General features: G+C 36.7%; 1 protein-coding gene across 4 annotated transcripts in view; it reads right to left on the bottom strand.

The window, feature by feature from the left end:
• Grm7 (glutamate metabotropic receptor 7) overlaps positions 1-27,457 on the bottom strand; it is a 905,362-nt gene that overhangs the window by 318,319 nt on the left and 559,586 nt on the right. For all 4 annotated transcript variants that reach the window (XM_013353051.2, XM_026788235.1, XM_013353050.2 and 1 more), the window contains exon 5: positions 14,634-14,774. In XM_013353051.2, coding sequence (XP_013208505.2) covers positions 14,634-14,774 — 141 coding nt within the window. The remainder of the gene's footprint in view (positions 1-14,633; positions 14,775-27,457) is intronic.

Here is a 27,457-nt window from a genome sequence, read left to right as displayed (position 1 = left end):
TATGTAAAATATATAATCTATATGTAAATATATATGGATATAAAACTATAAAATTCAACTACTAGAAAGAATAATGTTACTTTGTTTTCTTTTTTGTAAATTTAGAAAAACTTTTCTCCCAAATAGGATTACTCTCTCTTCTAATCATAATACACAAAATTAAAATGCTGTTTGATTTATTTGAACAGTTTTCTTGTTTTATATAACAGTAAATGCAACATACAGCTAATACAGCTAGGTGAACAATCTGAGAAAGAAAGAGAAAGAAAGAAGAGGGGGTGATACTGTAGTAGAGAGGAAAGGACAGAAAAGTAAAGGGACAGAAAAGAAAGAATGAAGAGGAAACAGAAAAAAGAGGAGGCAGATTTATAAGGGGAAAGGAAGGAAGAAAAGAAAGAAAAGCAAGTGAGGATGGGACAAAGAAAGGCTCAGTTTTTGGTTCTTTGTGTATGGCTGTGTGCATCTGTGTAATAGTCTGTGTGAAGGCATGTATAGAGTGAATAGTCTCCTATTACTCTCTCTCTGTTCCTGTGCTGATGCAGTGTTTCTTCATGAGCTCAGGGTTCAGAAGCTACAAAAGTCCCATGCCTCTGTCTTCTCTTGGACATGGTGTTACAGGCATTTACAAGGGAAACTTAATGGTTCTTTACGTCAGTGATAAAATTTGAACTCTAGTCCTCACGATTTTGGAAGCAAGTGCTCTTAAATGTTGAACCATCTCTCCAGTCTCAAGAACTATGCATCATTACGGGAATATTCATCTAAAAGATAAACAACTAAATAATTTAAAATCAAAACCATGTGTATAATCTTGCTTTTTACTCACTGCAGTTTGGTAATACAAGAGTTACTAATATATTTGAAAATAAATTACACACATAAGGACAGCTGTTGAGATTAGCCAATGGATACATGCGCTATGATTCAGTCCAGGATTATATCTGTGGTTTATAGAAAGATTTCATGTAAATTGAAATAAAAATGATTGTGAAGGAGAAAAGAATAGTAGGACAAAGGAGAAAATGAGATGTAAAAGGAGAAAGAAAAGCTGCAGGAGAGAGAAGAAAATGAAAACAGAACCAGGGAGTGATTGATGTGAGATTCTCTGTATGCTGTGAATACCACTGATGAATGAGGAAACTTCCTTGGCCTGTTGTTAGGTCAGAATAGAGCTAGGTGGGGAAGACTAAATAGAATGCTGGGAGAAAGGAGGCAGAGCTAGGGAGAAGCCATGTAGCCCCACTGGGACAGTCGCTGGAACTTTTCCCGGTAAGCTACAACCTCTTGGTGATACACAGATTACTAGAAATGTGTTAAATTAAGATGTAAGAGTTAGCCAATTAGAAGCTAAAGCTAATGGGCCAAGTAGTGATTTAATTAATATACTTTCTGTGTGGTTATTTTTGGGCTGAGCAGCAGGGAACAAACAAGAAGATTAATACAAGGGAGCAAAGAGTGACTGAGTGGGTGATCAGGTAATAGAGCAGATGAAGGTATTTAAATTTAAAGGACACTTGGATGTGTATGCCATCCAACTAGACAAGGGGCAGAGATGCAACTAGACTGCAGTTTCTATTGCCTCTCAGCAATCTAACAACAGTCTTCTTGAAATGCATGGTTTCTACCTCTACAATTGGAGTTTATAAACAGTAATGAGTGGTTTTACTTTCCAGGTATCTTACTGAGGATACATACACAGTTGATTCTATATATGTGGGCAAGAACATTGGACTATTTCAGTCTATACTCACTTCCTCTAAGTGAGGTAAGTGCTTTATAGAATGTTTTCATCACATAGACATATTTTATCCTCCAGATACATAAAGAAGGCATAGGCAAATTCAAAGTTAGAAAGAACATGTTTACTACCTGTTTGATGAGAGCTTACTTTAAAATAAATACAATCAAAAGCCATAATTCAGTTCCACTTTATGTCTGTGAATAGTTCTAATGGCTATCAACACCAAGAAAAAGGAAAAGTGCTTACACATTCCACTAGAGTACCCTGAGATAAGACTGAGTCTTGAGTGCCAGCTCAGGGTCAGAACCAGGACTTATAATCTAGCAAACAGGCCATCCGTGTGTGCTCGGTGAAATAGGAGAGAATGAATGAATGCTTTGAGGAACTGGAGAGGAGATGAACAAATATCATATGCAAATTAACAGAAAAAATGCTTACAATCTTCTGGATAATGGATGGCTGAGATGGCAAGCTCAGTTCAGGTGACTATGATTTCAGATGAAGAGAGAGAGAAAATATAGTAGTGTCTCTACCCGTGACATGTGAGATTTTTTTTTATTAATCTACTTTGATCAAGGCCAGAAGTTCTAGTTATCTCTACTTTGACTGTTTGTTAACTACAAATGATAAGTATTTTACCTAGCTCTTCTTAAAGTCAAGATTCTGCAGCTCTCTCTCTCTCTCTCTCTCTCTCTCTCTCTCTCTCTCTCTCTCTCTCTCTCACACACACACACACACACACATACACACACACACACACACAGAAACTCATAGACACATACACACAGAGACAAACACACATGCACCATGACATTTCTGACAACTTAGCTATGCCATTATAATCCAAAACTTAAATTACTTCCCACTTAGCCCTAACATATGTATAAATGAGTCATTCTAATTTCAGGGGTTCTAAAGGCTCAGAACATTTTCCTATTGTTCTACTTAAGGAACGTAGCAATATAATGTGTGGGTAAACTCAATCATTAGTAAATTTTCCAACACCGCCAACTTTCTTTGTTTACAAAGATATTTAATGTCTTTGCCTGCAAGACAAAGAGATGCAGAAGAGTCCATGTCTTACACTGTGGTGGTCTTCCTAACAGATAGCGTTCAGAGATGTCTCATTTCTGAGATGTTCCACAAGATATTCTTGTTAGTAGCCAATGCCTATGAACTTATGCTTTCGTCTCTCCTTCACTGATAGCCATGTTCAGTCATGAATCTGCCTTTATTTTTTTCATTCTAGTACGCATAAACAAGAGAGTTGTTTTTATTTTTCCTCTCCAACATTTAGAAGTATTGATCCTCTTAATTTTATCCACATGCAGTAAAATTTCACGCATCTTAATTTGTACTTTTGGTGAATGCTGATATTAGACATTTTTTTTTCAGGTACATTTAGCCAACTATATTGGATATAGTGTTTTGCCTATGATTCATCTCCCAGGTGAAACTTCTCAGCATGCATTTTACCAGAAGGAGTACTATCATCTATGACATGACAGGTAACTGTCTTAATGATGCCCAGAAATTACATTGCTTATTTGTAACTACATTGCCTTTAATCGCTCAATAATAATTATAGCAGCAAAACTACCTCCATGTTATAAATTCTACCCAAATTTTTGCTGCATAATAAATCTTTTAAGGAGATAGTTAAACTATACAGCTTATTTTAAGAGCTTGAAATGAGTGAAAGAAAGCAACTTAGAAGATGTTTGGATTTTATCCCCCTAAGGGCTTGATTTATTATAGGCAAAAGTTGGTCACTATATATGCCTTGTTTTAAAAATAAGATAAGGACCCTTTCAAGCCAGGAATATGCCAGTTCCTTGAAAGCAACATTTTGATTCAAGTCCTGGCTTTGCCAGATGCGGATAACTTTGGGGGAAAGACACTTAGTGAAACAGCAAGAACTTTGCTTTTCTCTCTCTTTAGTAGACTATAAATATTGCCAGCTCTGCTAACTCTTCTGAGTTTTAGGGATGATCAAGTGACTCGAGGGATATTAAAACAATGTAAAGATTCTAAAGTGCAGCTCATAAAAGATAAATCAGTACCCAAGCATAAGGCAAAAAAATATTCAATTTTGCAAGTTTTCCAAGCAACACAAATCAAAACAGAGGTAACATTTCAGTTGCTTTGCCAGCAGCCAAATAGATTAGTGCAGTTCTTCTGAAAGCAAATGTGGTGATATATTTCAATTGTCCAAAAGCTGTTTATCCTCCTTGAATTGGTAATGATACAAATGGATAATGTACATTTTGCTAACACTTACCAAAGCCTCCTGTCTCTTTGGCGTTACATTTAGCACTTTACACAATTTAACTCACTCAGGGTTTCTCCTCAAAGTACAAATCAAAGTGAAATCTGGTCAGACAATTAACATTATCAGAGTGTGTTACCAGTGAGCAGATAATCATGGAAATGCAAAACCACTTGCTTCATCTTTCATGACTGGTATCAGGCAGGAACCAAACCTGTTGTGAGATGTCTGGGCTTCAGAATCCTCATTCTTTATTTAATTTCAGGTTCTAAAACTGAGCACAAGAATTCTGTCCCCTGGACAGAAGAGGGATGAGGTCTTAAGTAATTTTTCAATGTGTTTTATAAAAACTCACTAACAAGTAGCAAAGTGGAAAGTCTGCAGGTCATGAAAAATCAAAGCATAGGACTTTATCCAAAAATCCAATAAACCAACAATAGGTAAAGTGCTTATGATATATAAGGACAACAGGTAGACTATTTATGATATGTAAGGTTACATGAAAAACTATTAAAAGGTACATTGAACTGGATTGGTGGCCCACACCTGTAATGGCATTTCTTGGGAAGGAAGGTGATTGCAAGTGAATCCAACCTGAATTATTTAGCAAACTAAAAAACCAGCTTGGGGTATTCATGCTGTCAATTTTTTTAAAAAGTATATATTTTTTCATTATAACTTCCATTAGGCTACTGTGAGTTTCCTGGAGCTTCAGTCCTTGCTAATACTGTAAGTTTTCCACAGGATTTTGGGCATGCATCTACCTAGAAATGACAAACCATGACCAAAAGCCTCAGCACACCATGAGAGAGCCAGGTTTGTTCAGTAGAAAAAAAACACACAGAGTGGCATCGAAATTAGACAACATTGAAGAGCAAACCATCCTCAGGGCTGTGTCAAGGGGCGGGCAGTTGTGGAGCACACTGCTGGAACTGATGGCATTGCAATCTATCTCTATCAGAGAGGTGATAACTGTGTTTCAGAGACAGCCATTTATTCCCCCTTGGTCACATTTGCTTGTTAGTCAGTCACTGAGTGATAGGCTAACACTGTGAGTAAGTCTCTAGCACCTAACTCTTTTCAGAAACTGGAGTTAAAGGAAGATGTGCAAAGTAACAATGCCACTTCATTGCTTTCTCTTTTCCTCTTCCTATCTTATCCATTGTCGTGAAATCTTTCATGCCAGGCAGATTTACTATACAGCTTGGAAAATAAGGTCTCTTACAATAATTGAATAATTGCCTCTTTAAACCATATAGTTACTTGGGATTGAAGATATGATTGAAGCTGTGGACAGTCAGATGTTAGTGCCTGGTTTCTTTAAGCTCAGAGTTTAGTGTTATTTAGCAATTTCTCTGAATTGAGATTTGCATGCAAGAGGGAGAAAGTCTGGCAGGAGATTTCTTAAGACTCAAATAATTAATACAACTCTCAGGACGTTTCTGAAATTGACTAGCTTCAGAGGTTTCCTTCTTCCCTAAGGTCAGATAAGTAAGAAGAAACACAATGGCCATGACCCTGTAAGCAATACCTCACCAAAACTTCTATAAGTAACCTCTGAGGACCTGGAGATCCAAAGCCCTCTGAGTATCTGATCGCCTCCATGGATTGCCTGTTCCTGCAAAGAGGCTGACAATGTTAAAAGTAGCTCTAAAAAGTAGCTCTAAAAAGTTTGCATCTGGGGTTTTATATTGGTTGATATTTATATTTACTTTGTGAGCACAGCTTTATTCTCTATAAAATGCATATGATGTTGCATAGACTGTAAAATCCTAAAATGCTTTTAGTGTCCATATTTCTCCCTGAGGACAGGAAGGGGGTGGATGACAACCTCTATTGTTAGAAACTCTTCCTGAGAAAGGCTATATTCCATTCCAACTAGCTTAATGACACTTGGTAAGTCATTCAATAGCCCTTTCTTATGACTACAAAAATGACTCAAAGTATCCAATTTATAACTCTTAGGATGCTCATAAGAGGCGCTTTGTTTACAGACTGTTGCTTGGAGATTCATGGACATTAATCCCCTAGATCAAGAATTCCTTTTCATTAACACCCTAGCCTGACAGATTTTCCAAATATGGAAGAAGCTGTAACTCCTGTATTTAAAGACATTGCATGCTAGAGTTTATGAAAAAACCATAATTCATCTCAAGTAATTGTGTTTCCTAGCACCAACAAAAGCAGTTTTGCTTGGAGGGTCCTTTGCTCCTATAGTTTTAGCAAAGAGTCCATTCACTGCTGGATTCTACACAGAATTAAATACAGTACCTCTGGATGCTTTGAAGTAAAATGTGGCCAAAGGAACTTGGAGGCAGCAACATGAATCAAAATGACACTCTACAATGACTCCTTTTCAGGCTGTTTGGTACTGGTTGAAGAAAGCAGAAATTATTTACTATTTGAGAATCCATTTATAAGTGTCTATTTGCATATAACCAAAGACAGCTAGCTCCACCTTGAGCATCTGGGGAAGTGATGCTTTGAGTTCAGAGATGTGCTACTGTTTTTTTTAATGAAGATAATGGCCCACTCTACTCTTTCTTTTGTACCTCAGTTCTACTTTGGTCTCACACTCTTTTATTTTAATACAATACTGAGTTATATTTGTCCATGAGATTTTTTATCTTTTTTCCATTTTTTTCCCATTTTTATATTCTGGATTCTCAGCTCAACTCTTTTGAGAAGGATAGATATAACAGAACGCAACAGAAGTAGAGATGCAAAAATATATAAGCAAAAGACACTGACATGTTTAAAGCCAGTGTGATACAGTTTAAGATCTAATATTTAAAGTTGCATCTATTAAGGTTTAAGAAAGTAAATTTAATACTAAGATTCATGCATACTCAACTCGAGTCTTTCCCAGCCTCTACAAAGACAGTGAGAAATGAATGGCTGAGGAGATGCATGAACATGAGAGTTGGCATATTATCCTGAAAAAGTTCTGAGCCCTTAACTTCTCCTAAATAGACATATGAAGGTGTTGAAGTATTCAAAACCAGAGTGGGACCTGGTAAAATGGAATCTGGAATCCAGAACTGAGTACTCACACCAGTAATTCAGCTATCATGACTCTATTACCAAACAGATAAGCAAGATCTAGAGTCTGGTTGGTAGGTAGAAAGAAGTCATGGGAAGACTCCAGTCTCCAGCAGAAAGAAGGAATGCAAAGAAAGGCTATTTTTCCCTATGGAGCACTGAAATTAAGATATGAGAAGAAAAAGCAATGTATAGAAAGGAATCCAAAGTTGTATTTCATGCACCCATGATCATTGATAGAGACTCATCGCTGATGCTCAGTGATAATTGGTAAGGACTCATGAATGACTGCATTTATGTCAGCTCCTTTTCTCTCTGATCCATCCGTGAAATGCCTGACCAAGGGCACAACTGGTAATATGCTACTACAGCAGAGGTTAATTGATTGTTGTAGAATATTATTTTAAGGTGTGTTACTTTTGTTTATGCTCTGGAATATTTGTTTAATGATGCAAATATGTGCTTGATTAAATAAAATTCACCTTCAGTCAGGAAGGTGAATCAACAACTAGCTGACAGGAAGTGGTAGGGAGGAGCCTGGTGGAGAGGGTTTTTAAGGAAAGACAAAAAGCCGCACAACTTTGAGAGAGATATGAGGAGAGAAAGTGAGTCACTTACTATTTGACCTCTCTGAGGAGCAGAATTCATCGTCAATCTTTGAATCTTGAGTTCTTTAGAGGGACAGAGATTTAGATAAGTTCCCTTTAATTGATATTTTTTCTTAAACTCCTTTAAAAAACTTTAAAGGACATTAAAATAATATAAGGAAATATATCTTAATATATAAATGGATGAAAATAAAAGGTATACAATTAGCTGGGAAACAGGAAACAGGCTGAGGAGATAGCTCAGTAGGCAGTGACTGCTGCAAGCATGAAGACCTGAATTCAGATCTCCAACATTTAGGTGGGAAAAAAATAGGTGGGGTCACACGGAGGTTTGCTTGGGGGGCAGAGACAAAGAAATCCTCTGAGTTAACTACAGATGGTGAAGCCCATCAGCGCATGCAAGGCTCACTGAGTGATGCTGTCTCAAAAAAATTAGGAGGAGAGTCTTTGAGGAAGGTATGCGCCATTGCTGTTTTGCTTCTACAAATATGTAACACATGTATACGTGCATTTCGTCCAACCAAAGAATTGCCATAGTGTATAATATGACTTAGTGCAAAACTAAATTATGATTCTGGCTATTTAGTATTTGTGGGAGTCCAGTCTAGAGACGTATTCATCTTTTATGTCTACACATAATGCTGTCTCAGTATTCCATGTTTTCACAAGGACTTAGCGATTTTTCTAAGACTGTTGAGGATTTCTCATGTGATGTTCATTGCATTTGGAGTTAGAGAGTAATGGAATGCTAAGACAACTGCCACCCTGTCTGTCAAAACCGCACAGGCAGTCATCCAAGCAATTGCTGTAAAATGCTACACCAAGTGGAAAATTATGTCTTAATATTTATGTGAGGGTCAAAGATATTTACTTCTTAATATGTGCCATTAAGTAAATAAACAAATACAAAAATCAAAACAATCTGACATGCTTCCAGTTTTCACAGAAGGAGAAAGTAGATAGGTAGAAGATTTAAGCAACAGCAACAAATAGACTTTCAACCAAACTATTGCTTAGAGATGAGTCAAGTGATTAAAATATATCAAAGAGTCACATTAACATACAACCCTAAAATACATGAACTTAAAGACTAGCTCATAGTTTATCTATATCAAGTGTCTAGTGAAGATATCAGGGAGGAGAAAAAATGTGTTTTTATTGTGTTTTGTCAAATGACTTCAAAAAGTTTCCTTGAAACATTAAAGAGTTAGTCAAACTGAACTTTTTTACTGTGAGGCTAGAAAACACAAGCAACAAAGTAAACAAGTCGCCATAGGGTGCAAAGAGGAGGTTCTTTCCACTTATTTATCCTTTGTTATATCCAAAGGAAAACAAATCTCTGACAGTCAAATTGGCCTTTCACAGGGTGATGGATTCCTAAATGCTGAGTTGCTTCCTTTCGGTGAGAAGGTAACGCTGATGAATCAGTGTGCACAAATGGCACCTGTCAGAGCAGTAATGTTAGTGAGACAAATGTTCTGTATGAGCCCCCAGAATAAACAGATGGATATCATTTTATGGCTGCCACAGGCAAACACATTCAGATTCCCGAACCTTGTACTGAATCTGCAGGGTACATTTGAGGGAGACCTTGAAAATATACCACTTCTTGGTTAAAAGAGGAGAAAATCAGGAAAAGAAGGAGTCTGGCTAGTTCAGTGTCAGTCAATGTCTGCATACACACTCTACTATGATGCTGGATTTCCTTTGTCACTGACTCTTCTATCCCCCCAGAGCTTAGCATGGCCACATTCCTGTCTGAAAATACTTTCGCACATCATTACTGCATCATGTAATGTGCACCCCATGAAATGTTGCCGTCTATATCTTTATATTTATTCAGATTTGTGGTTTTATTTTCCATTAGACCTTCTCTTCTTCAGAACTCACATAAATAGGTTAACTGTGAATTCTGCACAGGCAATTGCATTCAGCCAGAATGGTGAATAATTGTTAGGCATACTGAATTAGGACCATGTGCTAACGTCACTTCAGATTTAACACTTCAACTATGTAATTTAATCCCCACCATGGCTTCAGAAGCTTTGCTTACTACCTCATTTCATGCGTGAAGAATGACTTTGAAAAGTTAAGCAATATTGTCCAAGCTTTCATGGGTAAACTCATAGATAGGCCTTGATGTCAGACCCTAGCTCATTGATTCTAAAACTATTAACTGTATGGGCACAACCATTTCTCCAATTGGAGATTGCCATTGCTTGTTTCCTTGTACATCATTTTATTTTCTTTCTCTTCTTAGCATTCCCAAAGAACCATCATCCTCAGCATGATCAGACTTGGACCAGATCTCTATGTTAGCGGTACTAACATATCCAAGGGGAACAAGCTCAGTTGGTGGGATTAGAATCAGGAACCACATGTACAACTAATAAACAAAGTCCATATGCTTTTTCTACTGATTAATACACGTGATCCTTGTCAAACTGTCTAGTAGATTCTATTTCCTAGTATTTGACTCTAATAAGGTTTTCATTTAATGATGTACCCTTAGTATGAAATATCACAAATGACATTGAGTCCTATCGTATGGAATCTCTGTCATCTATGAAAACTTAGGCTGTTTAGTACACATTCCCTTCCAGGATGTCTACTGATGTACAAAATCACTTGCTACCAATGTTTGACTTGTAGCAAAGGAAATAATTTCAAGCAATGGTCAGAGAAAGATAGATTTTGGAGTTAGAAATATTATGAGTGAGTATACAAGAGCTTTGGAATATTGTAAAGATATAGAGCAATGAATAAATATTGCTTGTCATACAGATATGTCAAATGGATGTTAGTAATTTATGGAACAGGTAGTTAGGTATTTTCTCAGGATATTAGCTTTAAGAATGTCTGTACCCCAGAATCCCTACAAATTCTTCAGGGACAAAGATTATTCTCTATTTCTTAAAAAAAAAATTTGATAATTATTTTTCCTTTCAAAGCCCTTTTACTTTTATGTGACCTGGAAGCTTTTGATACAGCATTAGGAAAGCAATCTGTTTTCTTCATATACTATGGGTCTTACTGTTCATTACTAAAGTACACAAGATGACAGATTCCATGTTGGTTTGCCCAGAACTAATATAGAAACATAACTTCTTATGGCTTGAGAGGCTATACAGTACAAGTAAAAGGAATACTATTTTAAGCTTGTTCACTTTCATAATTTTAGATGAGTCAATTTGTCATCAGAGCACAGTCACAGGAAGGGATTAAGGAGGCTGAATTTTTTGTTTTGTTTTTGCAGTCCTCCTGCAGAAATACCCACTGTCTTCAGGCTGTCCATTTACAGCGTAACACTGATAGTTCTATGGTTCCTCATATGGCTGCTTCCTTCTGACACATTCATTCTCTTTACTGTCTCAAAACTTAGCATTTGGCAGCTTTCATTCCATCTTCCACATGCTAAAGCCCACCAATGCCTCTTCCACATCTTGATTAAATTTGGTTTGTTATCACAGCTTTAAGGACTTCCCCCTAACCTGTTTTTTTTTTCTAGACTATCAATCAGCATAACTTTTCCTACCACTTTCTACTTCCAAAATTGAGGTGTATCTAAATGTCAAGATATTTTAAAGAGTGTTTTGCAAATACTACCAAAGCAGCATAAGAGCTCAGCCAGGCTTAGAAAAGAAAAGGGTAGGGAAGAAAAAAAAATCACAAACTACTAAAGGCACCAGGCATATCTTGTATATTTATATCTATAAGATTGAAGAATAAACTTAATAGTGACAGTATTTGCTATCATTCAAAGGACTATCTTACTATCAGGGATAGTTTAAAGAAAGGTGTGATGATTCACCTTGATTGTCAATATTATGGGTAGATTCTGGAATTTACTAGGGCATATGCTTCTGATGTGTCTTTGAGGATGATTTCCAGGAATTTGCTAACAGGGGAGACCCACCATCACATTTTTGGCACATTCCAAGGAGCTGAGCAGATAGAGGGAGGCTAAAGGAAAAAGCAGTGCTATCTGCTATTGTTTCTTTCTGAGTGAAGGCTTCTATGATGCTGTTGCTGTTGATGCTGCTGTTGCTGTTGATGCTGCTGTTGCTGTTGATGCTGCTGTTGCTGCTCCTGCTGTTGCTGCTGTCACCACTGTTGCTGCTACTGCTGCAGCTGCCATCCTTGATGGACCTTAGATTCCAGCATGTTTGAACTTCCACATAATCTGAACACTAACAACTCTCCTGGATGGTTCCAGGCTTTCCACATCCCCAGACTGGGACTGCTGAAGTATCCTGCTAAGCAGCTACCAGATTCTGGTGCAGGAGGTCACTCTTAGATTACTTAGCCTCTATTGAGTTAGCCATTCTAATAAACTCAATTTGTGCATAATTATGATTTTATATATAATTATAATTTTAGAAATAGTACGTAATCAGTTTTCCCCAGAGAAATCATTGCCTAATAAAAAGAATGTATGAAGAGAGAATAGGAGAATAATTTTAGATCATCTGTAATTTAATAAATGTGACTCTGCAAAGAATATTATGGAAAGACACAATAGATTTCCCATTTCTGGGGTAGATTGGCCATATATATATATATATACATACACTGTGTGTGTGTGTGTGTGTGTGTGTGTGTGTGTGTGTGTGTGTGTGTGTGTGTGTGTGTGTGTATGGATGGATGTATTATTCTCTGTACTCAGCTCTGCGATGTGGTTATCCAGAGAGAATTCAGGGTTAGAGCATGCAAAAGGACAAGTCTTGAACTCAGACAGGAACTGAATGGCTAAGTTCCATTTTGACAATCCAGTCCACCTCCAGCCATCCTGCAGAACACTGGATGTCAGCGACACTCTGGAAACTGTCATCCATCATCTGCATACTGTCGTACACTTGAGTGTTCTCTGTCTTACAGACAAATTATCCAGATGTCAAACTAATTTCTTCAGTTTCCACTTGAAAGCTCTGTGTCACCTAGGTCTAGTCAACACTGAATCAATTTTATTCACCTTTTCTTCAGCTATACAAAGACCATGTTTCTGAGAACACTGTGCTGCTGTATAGTGTGTTCTGAACAGAGAATGTGATTACTCTGGCATTCTAGTTAACCATGATGCCTCCAACATATGTGTCCTATTGATTTTTCAGCAATATTTTTATTCTTGTCTCTTTACCATATATCTTCTTTTTCACAGAAACCCCCTTGTGATAAAGTGAGCTCTTAAGTATTTTCAAATCTTTCATGGTATCTTAAGTATTATGCACCATGTATTCTACCTAATTAATAGTTACTTAATGAACAGGTTAATCTACAACATTAAAGTGATTAAAATATATAGAGTTAGATTGCAAAGAAAAACTAAGTAAGACTCGTATCTGAGGTGATTTCAACATGATATATGAGAAAGAGATAGTGTGTACATGTGTCTGTGTGTGAGTGTCTGTGTGAGTTTGTGTGTGCTCCTTTGTTTTTGTACATGTAAAGGCCATAGGACAACCTTAGGTTTTATTCCCCCTTAGTCACAGTCCTCCTTATATTTTGAGACAGAGCCTCTCAAAGGCCTGGGGTTCAACTGTTAGGTTAGGATGGCTGGTCAATGAACCTGGAGATACTGTCTCTGCCTCTCCAGGGCTGGGATTCAAGTTCATGTCACCATAGCTTTGTTTTTTTTTCCATAATATGAGTTCTGGCAATTGAACTTTGGTACTCATGCATGTATGGGAAGGACTTTAGTGCCTGTGCTTTCCCTCTGTCCTTGCCCTCAGTATGTGTGGTCATATTGAGTATACACTGTAGGGTGTTGGGATACCTGAAAGTCACTACTCCAAATGTTGAGTTTGACTGGAGAGTAGAGGAAGGCTCTACTTGACCTTTCACAGCTATTCAGTGCACAAGTTAAAGATCAAATATGAAATTAAACACAAATCAATAACAAATTCAATTGAACAGAAGAGTATTTGCTCTTCTTTTGACAGTTACTCATTTATTTTCCCTCGACATATATTCTCCTCAAAGGTAGCTCATTAACCATTTTGGGCATTTAATTGTATCCACAGAGTTGCAAAAATCCTCTTGCTACAGAACTATGTCATGTTATTTATTATCAGTGACTTTTCACCCAGTTTTCTCCTTTATCAATTGGTTGTTGTCTAATCTATTTACAGATGCTGATTCAAGCATTATTCTCTCATGGAAGTCTTTGGAAAAAAAGCTTATGCCTTCAACACAACTGAAATTCTTTTGTTTTATGTCCCTGTAATCCAAACTCACACCTTCTGGTTTATATGACAAATTCACTGGAGCAATGTCAATGACCCTTCACCTACTCCAGTACTACATTCTAATCCTCATATAAGCAGAGGTTAGGACTGCCTAGAATACTGCTCAGCAGAAAGGAGGTTACTTAATAAATGTCTGAAAATGACTAAATGAACTAAAGTCTTCTTCCCTCTTTATCTATTTACAAACACATTTTTATTGGCAAGAACTTCACAAAAGATTTCTATGAGAGGCAGTGAATATTTTAAGCATAAATCAAATAGCAAATGACTTTTTCACTTATGCATTAAGTGAAAACCATTAAGAATGTTCATTATTATAAAGTCAAGCATTCTGTAAACTTGATCAGATATACTATAAATGATAACAGTTGCCATTGTTTCTGCTTTGAGATGTCTTAGGGGCTTTTGTTTTTGTGAAAATGAATTTGTTCTCCTGGCTAGAACATGAACAAATGTTTATTTACAGGAGTATTTGAAGGAACAAGGTCCCACGTATCAATGGGAATGCCAATTACAGTGATATGGATAGGTAAAAAAGGGATACACTCTTGTCTCTATTTCCTTTGACCTGCAAGAGTTATGCTCCTCATCTATTTTTTGAAAAATCTGGTAAAATTCAATTTACTTTTTCAATTTGTCTCCAGCCAGGCTTCCTTCTGTCAGCAATGCAGACATCTCAACGCTGGCCATATAAAGTCACAGGAGGAGGACAATGGGAATGAAATTACCTGTGCACTTGCGATCTGTGTCTTCTTTTTTGGACCCACTAATTGTCAACTTGCAGTTAAAGTTTTCTTCCCAGTATTCAGCAAACCATACATTTCTCCGGTTATTTTCAAGTGTGCGGGATGTGAAGTAAGCATCAAACCCTAAACAGAGTTAAATGAGAAGGTCAGAATTCATAGAGATCACTGCTACCATATTGAGAATAAATTAAAGAAACAAAAGGGACCAGTGATAGGCTGTAAACTAGATTTATTTATTTATGTCTATCATTATAATAGATGCATGAAGATAAATATACATGCAGACATATATGTGTGTGTAAGAGCTAAAGGAAGTTTTCTAATTTAGTCAATAACAAAAAGGTATATTCTATAATCTACAAGCACTATGTTGTGAGGCTTACTGAAAAACTAAAATTGAGGGAGAGAGAGAGAGAGAGAGAGAGAGAGAGAGAAAGGCTTTACATATCTAGTGAACTAAGCCAGAGACAAATGTTTTCCACTCTGATGATTAACTGTCATTTTAAGGGTCTTGACTCATCTAGTTGAAAAGTCTCTGGGCAATGGAGATTAGCTGAGGTAGGAGGACTGATCTTAACTGTGGGAAGAATTATTTCATGGACTGGGGTTCTGCTGTGAGACAATGGTGTCATACCCTGTAACGTTTTGTCAGTTGTACTGGTTTAATAAAATGCTGATTGGCCAGTAGCCAGGCAGGAAGTATAGGAAGGGTGATCGGAACAGGAGAATTCTGGGAGGAGGAAAGGCTCTGTCTGCAGCCATCACCCAGACACAGAGGAAGCAAGATGAGAATGCATCACTCACCAAAGGTACTAAGCCACATGGTTAACACAGACAAGAATTATGGGTTACTGTAAATTATAAGAGTTAATAAGAAACCTGAGCTAATGGGCCAACCAGCTTATAATTAATGCAGGACTCTTTGTGTTTCTTTGGGACTGAATGGCTGTGGGACCAGACGGGACAGAAACCTCAGTCAAAAAGGTTCTTGACAGAATAAAAAGAAAAAATCGTGCTCAATACTCGCATTCATTGCTCTGTGTGTCTGTGGATGCACTATGCCCAGCTGCCTCCTCAAATATCTGCTTCTGTGATTTTTGTGTCATAGTGGGTTGTACCCTCCAACTGGGTACCTTCCTGAACCTGTTCTTAAATATACAGTATACTAACTTTGTCTTTTTCACTTAATAACTTATGGTTTCAGTGCTTACTATAGACCTGGATGTGTGATAATATCATTATTCTCACTTGGTACATGAGAAAACACAAGCTTATAAAAAATTGTAACATGCTCAAGGAAAACTGTTATGCTCTAGTCTACGTTCTTGGCTATTTCAGCTACTGGTGAGTGAGTAACATATCAAGACCTTCTTCTTTTGCTATTGTCCCATCATAGAATTGGCTTCCCTGTCAAAGAGGAAATAAAATTGATCTCAGAGAGGCCACAGGTAAATCAGTATGTCACTTTGGCGCTATTCATTTCAAATCCATACTAACAGAGACTCAAGAGTCCTAGTACTATACAATTCTATAGCTTCTGCTTCTGGAATGGGTAATTTCAACCACTACAATGAAGCTTTGAGGTCTCAAGGGGATCAAAATTCAAAAGAAATGAAAGAACAGATTCAGACTATCACCTGTACGAGGCTTGAATGCCAGGTCTACTAATGTCACTATATCACGGAAGCACAGGAACTCCACACTTTGCATTGCTGATCTTCCTTTTGTCTATTTGCAGAAATGAAGATGACACTATCTCCTTCTGTCCCTCTCCACAGTGTCAGCAGTGAGTGGCAGGAGGAAGAATACAGAAACTTAGGAAGTTTAAGGCCAAGAACTATAGGAGAAGGGGAAACTACTACCACATACTTAAAGTATCCAGCTTCTTTGTGTGTCATAAAATTATGTCAATGGTTACAGTGACAAAAACAAAATATTTTACATTCATTTACTTTTAAGGTGTCACATTAACTCTAAGCAGTGAGTATTACTCTGCTTAGAAAGTGAAATTATTATTTCAAAGTCAGAAATGAATAATTCAGAAGAATTTGATAGTAGGGTGCCTAGTTTCATTTACATATGTCACAATGCTACAAAGCAGGCTTATGTTTTGATGAGTGTCATAATCACTTGGACAGCTGATCAGGGAAATGGAGAAAAGGGGAAACTGGGTTTTCATTTTCTCTTTCATCTTCTGTATGTTTCCATACCCACCAAAGATCCAGAAAAGACCTATGGAATTTGCTGTTATCCACACACTGTGCCATTTTCTCTTTTATTTCCTAGAAGATGCCAGTTATGAAAGAATTAGTATCACAGGAAAACTGGTAGTTCCAAAAGCAGAAGATGAATTATTTCATATGTGAGAAGATAATATAATGGGGGAAATCAACAATTTGGTCCCTGGTTTTGTGATCTGACAGTGATGGGGTAACCCAGGTTCAGAAATCAGGTCTTCTTACACAAACACAAAGGACAAATGCATAGATAAAATGGTGTCATCCACTGAGGCTCTTTTTGATGCCTTGCTTTTGCTTGTCTGAATCAGATTTCTTACAGGACCTGACAACCTATTTCTCCCTTTTATCAGGTCATGGGAGAAGATAAATGGATTCTTATTAGTTCCCTTTATTTATTTCCATTCAGAAAGAAGAAAACTAATCAGATGTCATATCTTCAAGGTTTGAAAAGCATCTTCTGGCAATCAGATATTAACAGTGCTTGAGAACACAATTGGTAGCCCTGTCAGTAAGGTGTACTTTGTGGTGCTTTTCACTAACAGATAAGGCATTTCTGATATCAAAGTAGGGCAAAGTCTCACCTCTGCCTATCCATTTAAGTCCCTACCCATAGTCTATATTACAGTTTCAAAAACCTGAAGATTCTACCTATCTTTCTTTAGAAATGGGATACTTCATATAAGATGTTCAGTGACTCAGGTGGGGCAAAGACTTAGGGAGAGAAACAGACATTAATTTAACTAATAACCAGGTTCCTGTGTTCTTCATCTCCCTCCCCACACTTGTGTGTGAAATAAATCTCTACCCATCTGTATTCAATTTCAGAAGGAAAAATGATCTGAACATATATCAGTACAATTAAGAACTTTTCCAGAGTTTTAAAATATACCCCAAGGCACCAGCTCCCACAGTTTTAAGTCAAAGGAAACATAATCAAAGTTTGATAAAGGAAAATTATTGCTCTTTTACATAAAGCAGATGGAATTCTTAGTGTGAACTTGTTCCTTTGGTTGAGCAGATGAATTTCATTTGCTAAGTTTCATTCTAGGACAGTCTGAAACAGTGTCCCACTGGTACATGTTCAGCAGAGCTGCCATCATTTTGGAAGTTAATTCTACACAAGATGGAGAAGGAACAAAGCACCAACAGGCATTGCAAAATGTTCTAGTTCTCTTTGAAATAAGGAGATGATCCTCAGGTGTCACCTGGAATCTGTGGAGTATAACTTAATAAAAGCATGATTCTTCTTGGGGACTATGTTAGCAGATGGACCTTCTAACTGAAAGGCAAGGAAGGTCTTACTAGATGCAGATATGAAGAATACTATCAGGATGTCATTAGTAGGTCACAGAGCAGAAGGAGGCTTTACATGCCATCTAATACATGTCAAACATCTAATACATCTGTAACTAAGACACTCGATTTTCAAAACTCAGAAGTATATTACAGTCAGAGAAACATCCTCAACAGTCAAAGGGGAAAGTAGCATAAGAAATTCCAACTTTATACCCTAAGGGCAAGGTCTTTTAGCTCTTCTTACTATCCTGTTTCCAGCTCAAGAAGCCTTTGCTAATGCTTAAAGAACACACTGCTCATCAGAGTAAACAAGATCTGAACTGTCATGTGGGGTTGACAATGAAACTCAGATCTCCTGGAAAAATCAAAGACCAATGGAGCATCTTCTATTTATAGAATGGATATGGGCATTATACCATCAGAAGGTGCATCTCTCTTCCTTCAGTACACTTATGCTGAGCATTAAGATACATTAACACAGAAAAGTCATATGTATTTATACACTCAGATAATAATTCTTCAGAAGATGGAGTAGAAATCCAAAGATGAAATAGCTACACAAACAAATAACACAAGATCAGTTACTTTACAGGTCTTATGGGAAAAATATACAAGGGTCATTACAAGTGGAGACCACTCAATCTTTTTCCAATCACCCAGATTCAAATAATCACACAAAACTATATTAATTACAACACAGTTTGGTTGATGACTTAAGCATATTTCTATCTAACTCTTATATCTTAAATTAACTCATTTCTATTAGTTTATGTATCAGTATGAGGCTGTGGCCTACTACGCTTCTGGCACCTGTCTCCTTTGGCAGCTACATGGCTACTATTTGAATCTGCCTACTTTCTCTATATATCTCTGTTCAGATATCTTGTCTGGCTTCATTCTGCCCTACAGAAGCTTATTTATTAACCAATTGTAATAAAAAATATTCAGAGCATATAGAGGGGAATCCTATATCAGGTCATAATGTTCTGAGAAAAAAAAGAGAAAATGTTCGTGATTCCTTGCAAGTGAGAGGAGAGATAGGAAGAAGAGAACAAACCATATGGATAATGCCATGGTGAAGTGATTCTAAATTCCCTATGATAAAATTGGAGAGTATCTGGTACAGAAGAAATGAGACCACACATCCAAAACAGAACAAAAAGACCAAGGTTGCTATGGGAATATAACATACTAGAGAATAAGGTAGTCTTTCCCATTTGTAGGGAAACAAAGCCTTTCTCACAATTATCTAACAGTCAACAAGATATATTAGAAAACCCCAAGTAGACAACTGTGAATGACAGTCAGTGATTTGGGAGCTGTCTTAAAAGGATGACTGTTAACCAATCACATGGCTGTAGGAACTGGTGTATGTCGAGGTGTCCTGCACATTTGACTTGAGTACCATGTAGAGTTTTATTGCCATGCCTTCCTTCTTGGTTCCACCCATGCCTGCCTGCAAATTCATGTCTTGACTTTCAGGCCTAGAGGTCATAGCCTGCACCGAACTAAGATAGGCCTTGCTAATTGCATTTCTGTAAAGTTTGACTAAAGTAAATTAAGTTAAAGAGCTGTAAATCGCTTTGGACAACCTCATGGGATGAAACTATACAGATCTACCTTGAAATTCTTTGACTATATCTTCTGATGAGAGTGGTGGCAAGTAGACATTATTTTTGAGCAAACAAGAATTATTGTGATGAAAATTATGCCACACAGTACAAACAATATTATGGGAAATGTTTATATATGAGGCAGAGAGAGTTAAGATATGAACATTATTCCAAAAACTATCCCCATTCCTAGTGTCTGGTGAGGTGATCATCATTCTAGTTTCAATTAGTAAAAATGCAAGTCTTGAATAATACATGAATGACTGAAATCACTAGTTTGCTTACTCTAACACAATGATGTCTAATTCATATTGTCACAAATGATACAATTTTATTTCTTTAGTCTTTACCTGTGTATTTATTGATTCTTTATGTGATGAAATCACGCATATGGATATAAGAGAAAGGTAGGTAGGGCTGTGTATGGGTATACTTTCATAATATCACCTGTAAATTCCATATCATAGCCTACAAATATTCAACCTTTGTAGAATGGTCATCCTCTAGACAAGGTAATTTTGGCTTCTATGCAAACATTTTACAGATATAATCTATTAATAATTTATTACTACATATGAAGTGTGCATATTAAGAATATTCATATAATTTCTTTCCACTACCATAGTAGAAGCAGAGATGAATAATAAATCCTGAAAATCAGTGTTACCACTATAGTCTCTACCTCCTTTGCAATTTAAGTCTTTAGGAAACTAAATTTAATACAAGAATAGATGAGCTATTCTTGGTAAGAATGTATGTTTCTTAGAAACTGTTGTTATAAACCTACTATTTACAAATGTGATACCCAAATATGAAACTTAATTAATAGTGATACACTCAAGATAACTTAATATTTCTAGAGTCTCAGTATAAATGCTTTTATTGGGCATAATTTTTGTAATCACACCCTTTTCTGTTCTCATGAGCTTTAGCCTGTTACCTACTCTTCAAAAATCATAAAACAAAGATTATGGTATTTTCAAATAGTATATTTTGTACACTAGCTTCATCATGTAGGTGTTATCTGTGATCATGACTGTCTTTTAGAAAACAAGAAACAGTCTTTTTTAATTAGTAGTATTTCTGGATTATTGTAATTTAGGATGATTTTTATTCCTTATAGGGCTCAACAGAGCTCAGAGTAATTTATAATTGTGTTTGGTGGACCATTAGTGGATTCCTGGCAGGAGATGAGGACAGAGTTTTCTGGAGTACATTTGCAACTCAAAGCTGAACTTTCTTATACAAAATTGCAAGATTGGATGTCCCATTTTAACACTCCAGCCAACAACAAGATTGACAAGAGGACTAAATTAAGCTTCTTTTATATAAAATAATCAATGGTAGTCTTAAAGAATGAAGATTATGGAGCTGGGGAGATGGTTCAGTAGTTAAGAGCACATATTGCTCTTGTATGCTAAAATCTCAACATCCATAATGAGTTGCATGACTGCCTAAAACATGCAAATCCATGAGTGTCAGAAGAGGAGTCTTTCCTTTACTGATTCTTGTGCTCATGTGTACAAGTCCACACCTCTAACACATGCGCATACATGCACACACACATATACACACACACTTTAAAATGATAATAAAAATGAATCAGGCACCTACCATTTTTTCTCTCGTCTGTCTCTGGAACTTGAACACCCATTCGTTGCTGGCTGCTATTCTTTGTTAAATATCCAGAAAGAAAAATCTGACTATAAGTTTCTAGACTGGAGCTTCGCTCCAAAAAAAAAATGAGCTAGGTAATGTTATAAACAACTATGTATGTAACCTCATAGAGTACCTCTGAAACAAGATCTGCCTTATACAAAGAGTGGCCTGCAGATATTTAGAGACATGTTAACCAACATCTGAGGCCTGTGGATGCCTCTCTGAGGACAGTCTTTCAACAACCTACAAATAAGCATTAGGTATGAGCAGGATGTCTTTGTCTAGAATAGCAGTTCATGTCCCTGTATAGGCCCTTCGATAATATGTGATATTTGTAAAAAGAATTCACCTATGCTTTGGCTCTAAGCCACATCAACTAAATTTGAGCACCTGCTGGTGGTTCAAATGCATGAGCCTTTTACTTCCCAGGTGGTGTAGGTACACAGGCAGACTTAACAATCCAATACTCTAGAAGATTATACAATTTTAGCCATTCAAGCATCATTTATACATAGTCCTGGAAGACCTGCAAAAGTCTACCAGAGATACAGAAGACAAAATCTTCTAATTCGAACATATGATCCTTATTGCACATATATGTATTATATATCATAATTATGATATCAAGTAATGCACATGGACGATAAAGGCTTGTCATGGTAGTTGTATTTTGACATAAGGTTTTTAAAATGTTATTGACTATATTAAAATTTTGCTAAAATTGTAATCAGTAAGATATTGTTGTTTGGAAAATATACATGTTTGTTCAAGGCAGATTTTATCTTAATGACCAAGCATTGATTTTTTGTGTGTGATAGCTTGTGTGAAGACTTATATAATTTTATGCTAAATCTTTAGACACATTTTTAAGAATCATATAAAATTATCATGATTAGTTTATCTGTGAAGATTTTCTAGCAAATATAAATCAACAAGATAATAAATTATAAATAGAAAATTATTGATTATTTGAGCATATAAGATATGCCTATCTTTCCAAGAGAAAAAAAAAACAACACATCAAAGGCCAGAGAAAAATTCTACATGGTAAAACTACACATTTTATTTTTAATAACAGTACAAGAACCATGTTGCCTGGTTACCATCTTCATTTTGTACTCCGCTCTAAAAATGTCTCAGCCGCCAGAAGCTTTTTTGTAAGCTGAATGTCTAAACTTATATAATCAAACATCTATAACAACCCAGGCAGTTTATCCGAAATTATATTTCATTTTCTTTCTGATCACAGATTCTCCAAAGGCCTAAAAGTTGAGGGAGGAGAACTAACAATAACATTTTTAAAGGAGGACTTGTCACATGCATATCTAAAAAGGAATACTTGAAGGAAAGCCAAACACTCCTGGTAGCACTGGTCATAAATATATGATCATTCAATATAAGAAATTTTGGTCAAGGAGTTCCCAGGGGTACCCAAAGCAACACAGGCTATTATCATTGCTCTTAGTGGCCCAGTCTAACTAGATGATAAAACTCTATTACTGAAGATCAAACACTTCAGTTGCACAACATAAAAAAGTCAATCTTGAACTGACCAAGTAACTCTCCCTCTGCTGTATAGTATTCTTCATGCTGCAAGGCAGCTGGGGAAAAAAAGAACTTCCAGTCTACCCATTACTGGATCCTGCATGATACAATATTAACCTATCAGGCAGATGTGCACACTAGTATAACGCCTGAAAGAGTGTTTATGGGAATAACGAATTGTTTTCTTGATAGGATTTGAGGCCTGGTCAATGGAGGACAATTCAAACTTGATATTATCAGTGTGTTCAAAGTCTTTTGCTAAGAAAGTCAAACATCGCTTTCCTGCAAAAGACTTTAACAAGTTCAAACCAATTAAAATTTCCGTCACAGAAGAAGTAGGAATTCTTGAGACCTGTTTTGCTCTCTGTACTTCAGCGAGCAATGGAATGTCTTTGGTGCTCAAACAATATGGTAATATTCAATAATAAGTTCTTGCCTCAGATGTCGCATTTCTCAAAACAAACTATGGGAATTATTGTTCAGTCTACAGCACTACTGATCATTTCTTTTCCCTCTGTGGAGCATACAGATGCCAGACAAAAGTGTAATGACAGGCACAGGCACAGGCTGTACCTGTGACTACTACCCAGGCCAGTGGTATAATCCAGAGGAAACACATTTCCTTTTCAGTCAGCACAGGTGGCTTCTTTGTCACACAAATTTCAAGCATGTCTTGTAAATTACCAGAAAATAGCTTGATAGGGTAGTTCATTACAGCAGGGATTAATTAAAATTATGTTAGAGAGATTCTGAAAGCAGGATACATATTCCCTGTCACTGAGACACATTCACTATTTGGGAGTAGGTAAGAAAATACAAATAACCACAATAATGGCCATTCTGACCAATGTTTACTGAAAGTGTTTTAAATGAGCACACTGTAGTAAAGTTATAAAATGCAGTATTTTATAATTCTTACCAGCAACATATTAGTTAGTTATGACTATTGTTGCTATTTAGGGAATGAGTACATGACAACTCATGAAAGAATGATCCTAGGGGTCCTGGGAGAAAGTGCACTTGCAGCGCTGGGAGGAGACTTCATATCTGTTGAGTGACATGATTATAGAAAACTAATTTTTATTGTTTGTATGACATTTACCATATTATAAAAGTGTTATGCCTAGTCATAGATCAGTATATTATGATTCTATCAGACAGCATATTTCCCCTTACGTTTATCGTATGGTCAAGGTTAAGAAAGATGGCTCAGCAGATGGAAACACTGAGCTTTCAAAATGTCAGAGCACTCACTTCTGTTGTCTGTGATAATGCATTTTGATAGCTGCAAAGTAGATGCTAATAATATTTCTGTATATTATAGATAAGTTAAAAGAGATACATATAGCACAGGTCCAGGACTAAAGATTAGATTTTATCCCATTCCTGTGTCTATAAAAATGGAGCTCATGGTTCTGAGCACCCTTTCAACCTCAGCAGCGGCTGATGATGCTACAAGTGAAGCAAGCTGAGTCACAGAAATATTGACAGGAACAGAGTGAAAACGGGGGCTTGAAAGGGGAAGATACATTAATATGTGGCTGTTCAATTATTTGGGGGACCCAGATGTTCATTCAAGAAGTGCTAAAGTGAATTATTAAAAATAGAAAATGGGGTGATTTTTGAATCCCTGATCTTGAGGTGATCGTTGAAACACAATGGAAAATACTTTAGGTATGAAGCTGTAGTTTCCCAAGCCAGACAAAAGTCTATGGCACTTGGCACTAAGGGAAAAGATAAAACCTTCAAGGGAAATATATTCAATGGGGACACAGTGTGTTGATGGTAGGAACCATGGTGAACATTCATATCTGAGCTTGTCAGTGTAGGATTTAAGAGTGGGAGGCAGAGGACTAAATGCAAGAAAAATAATGTGAAGCATAGCTTTTATTTTATTCTTTTTGAAACAGAAAATAATCAATCATTTTCTTTTTTTTTTTTTTTTTGGTGAACAATGAGTTTTATTAGGGTTACTTACAGAAGTATGGGTGGGGTTCCTTATAGGAGCAGAAATGATTCAAAGACAGCTGCATTCCCAAAACCCAATCCTGTACTGGTGACAGTAGCAAAAGTAGAAACCTGGATCAATCATTTTCATTTTACATACCAATCCCAGTTCCGCTTCCTCTTCTCCTCTCAGTCCCTCCACACCACACCCCTCATCCATTCTCAGAGAGGGTAAGAAACATTGCTTTGGGGAGCTCCAAAGCCCTCCTTATATATATCTAGGCCAAGCAGGGTATCCCTCCAAAGAGAATGAGTTCCAAAACGTCAATACAAGCAGTAGGGATAAATACTGGTGCTACTGCTAGTGACCCTGCAATTTGCCCCAGCCATACAATTGTCACCCACATTCAGAGGATCTAGTTTGGTCCTATGCTGGTTCCTTCCCTGTCCGGCTGGAGTTGGTGAGCTCCCATTAGCTCAGGTAAACTGTTTTAGTGGGCACCCCATCTTGGTCTTGACCTCTTTGCTCATATTCTCACTCTTCCCATACTTCATCTTTGAATTGTCAACTTGACACAATAGAAACTCACTTTCAAAGAAAATCTTGGTGAGAAAAATTCTAGATTAGATTAGCCTATGGTCATCATTGTGGCTTAATATCTTGATTGCATGACTTGAGGTGAATGTGGGTGCCACTATTTTATTGGCTGGGCCCTAACTAAATGAAATGGAAGAAGAAAGCTGTGCACCAGCATGTATGTATTTATTGCTTTCTTCTGAATACAAATGGAATACAATCAGCTCTCAAATTGTTACTGCTGGGAGTTGCCCACTAGGATGGACTATAACATGAAATTGTCAGATATAATAAGCACTTTTTGACTTAAGTGTTTTTGTCACAGTATTTTGTCACAGCAATAGGAAACAAGAAGAATGCATGTAAAGTGGTGTATTGGAGAGTAGATTACAGAATGCCATAACGCAGTGATATCTGTGTTTCACCTCAAGGGAGTGTGACCTTGAGTAGTCACACAGGGTCCCAAGTTTAAATACTAACAGAACTTTTTTGAAAACTGCATTTCAAGTTAAATGCCCTTTCATTTTTCTTTTACAATATTCCTCCTAAACAACAGAGCCAGTTTGGGGATAATCCCTGTGTTTTCAACTCCCCATCCAATAAAAAGACTCGTGACTCGTTTAGAAAATAATCTAGTTACAGTCTGTCACATTTTGTCCACAAATTTCCCATCTCATATATATATATATATATATATATATATGTGTGTGTGTGTGTGTGTGTGTGTGTGTGTATGTATACATATATATGTATATATACATACATACATATATATATACACATATATACATATATATATCAGTGTCTGGTATATGGAAGCACATAGATGCCATGAGTTAAATCAACTTCTGTATAATTTTTGAGGATGCCTCCTAGTTATGGTTTTGTAGAAAACAAACCAATGCCCTTCCATGATAAATGTGATGTTTATACCCAGGTGGTGGTGATTTCAATGCAAACCTGGTCTACAAAACAAGCTACAGTACAACTAGGGTTTTTATACAGAGAAAACCTGTCTCAAAAAAAATCAAAAGAATAAAAAGTGATATATTTTAAAAGTTTTATTTCAGTGGACTGAGCTGCCCAGTCACAACTTCTAAAAATATCTTCAGGGTATAACAGGTACTCAATAAATACTAATGATCTGGAGATTCTGGGTCATATGCCCTAAGTGATTTCTAATTTTCCACAGAGCGTCTGAAATTCAGGCTGCTGAGCTCTAATACCTGGTCTTCACAGGCGGTGCCATTGGAGGATGTTGCAGAATCTTTGAGGACTACCTGCCAGAAGTTAGTCATTTGGGGAAATTTTTAAAGATTGAAATTGATTCTGTTTTTGGTCTGTTCTTTCTGAATTCTGCATACTGCCAGGTGAACATGACATTGCTCTGTTCCCGCAGTTGCTGATCAAGATGCTATAGCCTTTCAGTTTATCATGATGATCTGAAAATAAGTCTTTTATCCACAAAGTTGATCTTATCAGGTGTTCTGCCAGCTATAAAAAAGTGGATCTTACACAGTTAAGAATAATTGTTATGAGTCAAACCCACCAGTTTAAGAATTCTAACCATGTAATTAGTATCAAAATGCAACCTTGAAAATAATTAAAGATAATTGTTACATATTTACTCAATCTTTTCACTTCTACAAATTTACCTTAAACTATAAAGTGAGGAATATTTGTAACTTGGGTCAATTCAATATTGGTTATGTCTCTTTAAATAGTTTTAGTCTCTTTAAATTAGAGACTCAACCCCAGCAATTTTCATCCCATAACCACATGATGCCTGTGGTCGGTAGCATGCCTAGATTATCCCTGTGCTATGCCAATAGTACTACCACAAGGTGTGACAATCAGAAAATTTACAAACATTACTACGTGTCTTGTGAGAGACAAGACTGATTGGTGTCAATTGAGAGAACCACTGTT

This window comes from Microtus ochrogaster, unplaced genomic scaffold (assembly GCF_000317375.1).
Source record: "Microtus ochrogaster isolate Prairie Vole_2 unplaced genomic scaffold, MicOch1.0 UNK1, whole genome shotgun sequence".
Taxonomy (NCBI): domain Eukaryota; kingdom Metazoa; phylum Chordata; class Mammalia; order Rodentia; family Cricetidae; genus Microtus; species Microtus ochrogaster.
The sequence above is the reverse complement of the archived record's forward strand: the minus strand, read 5'-3'. Positions and strand labels throughout refer to the sequence as shown.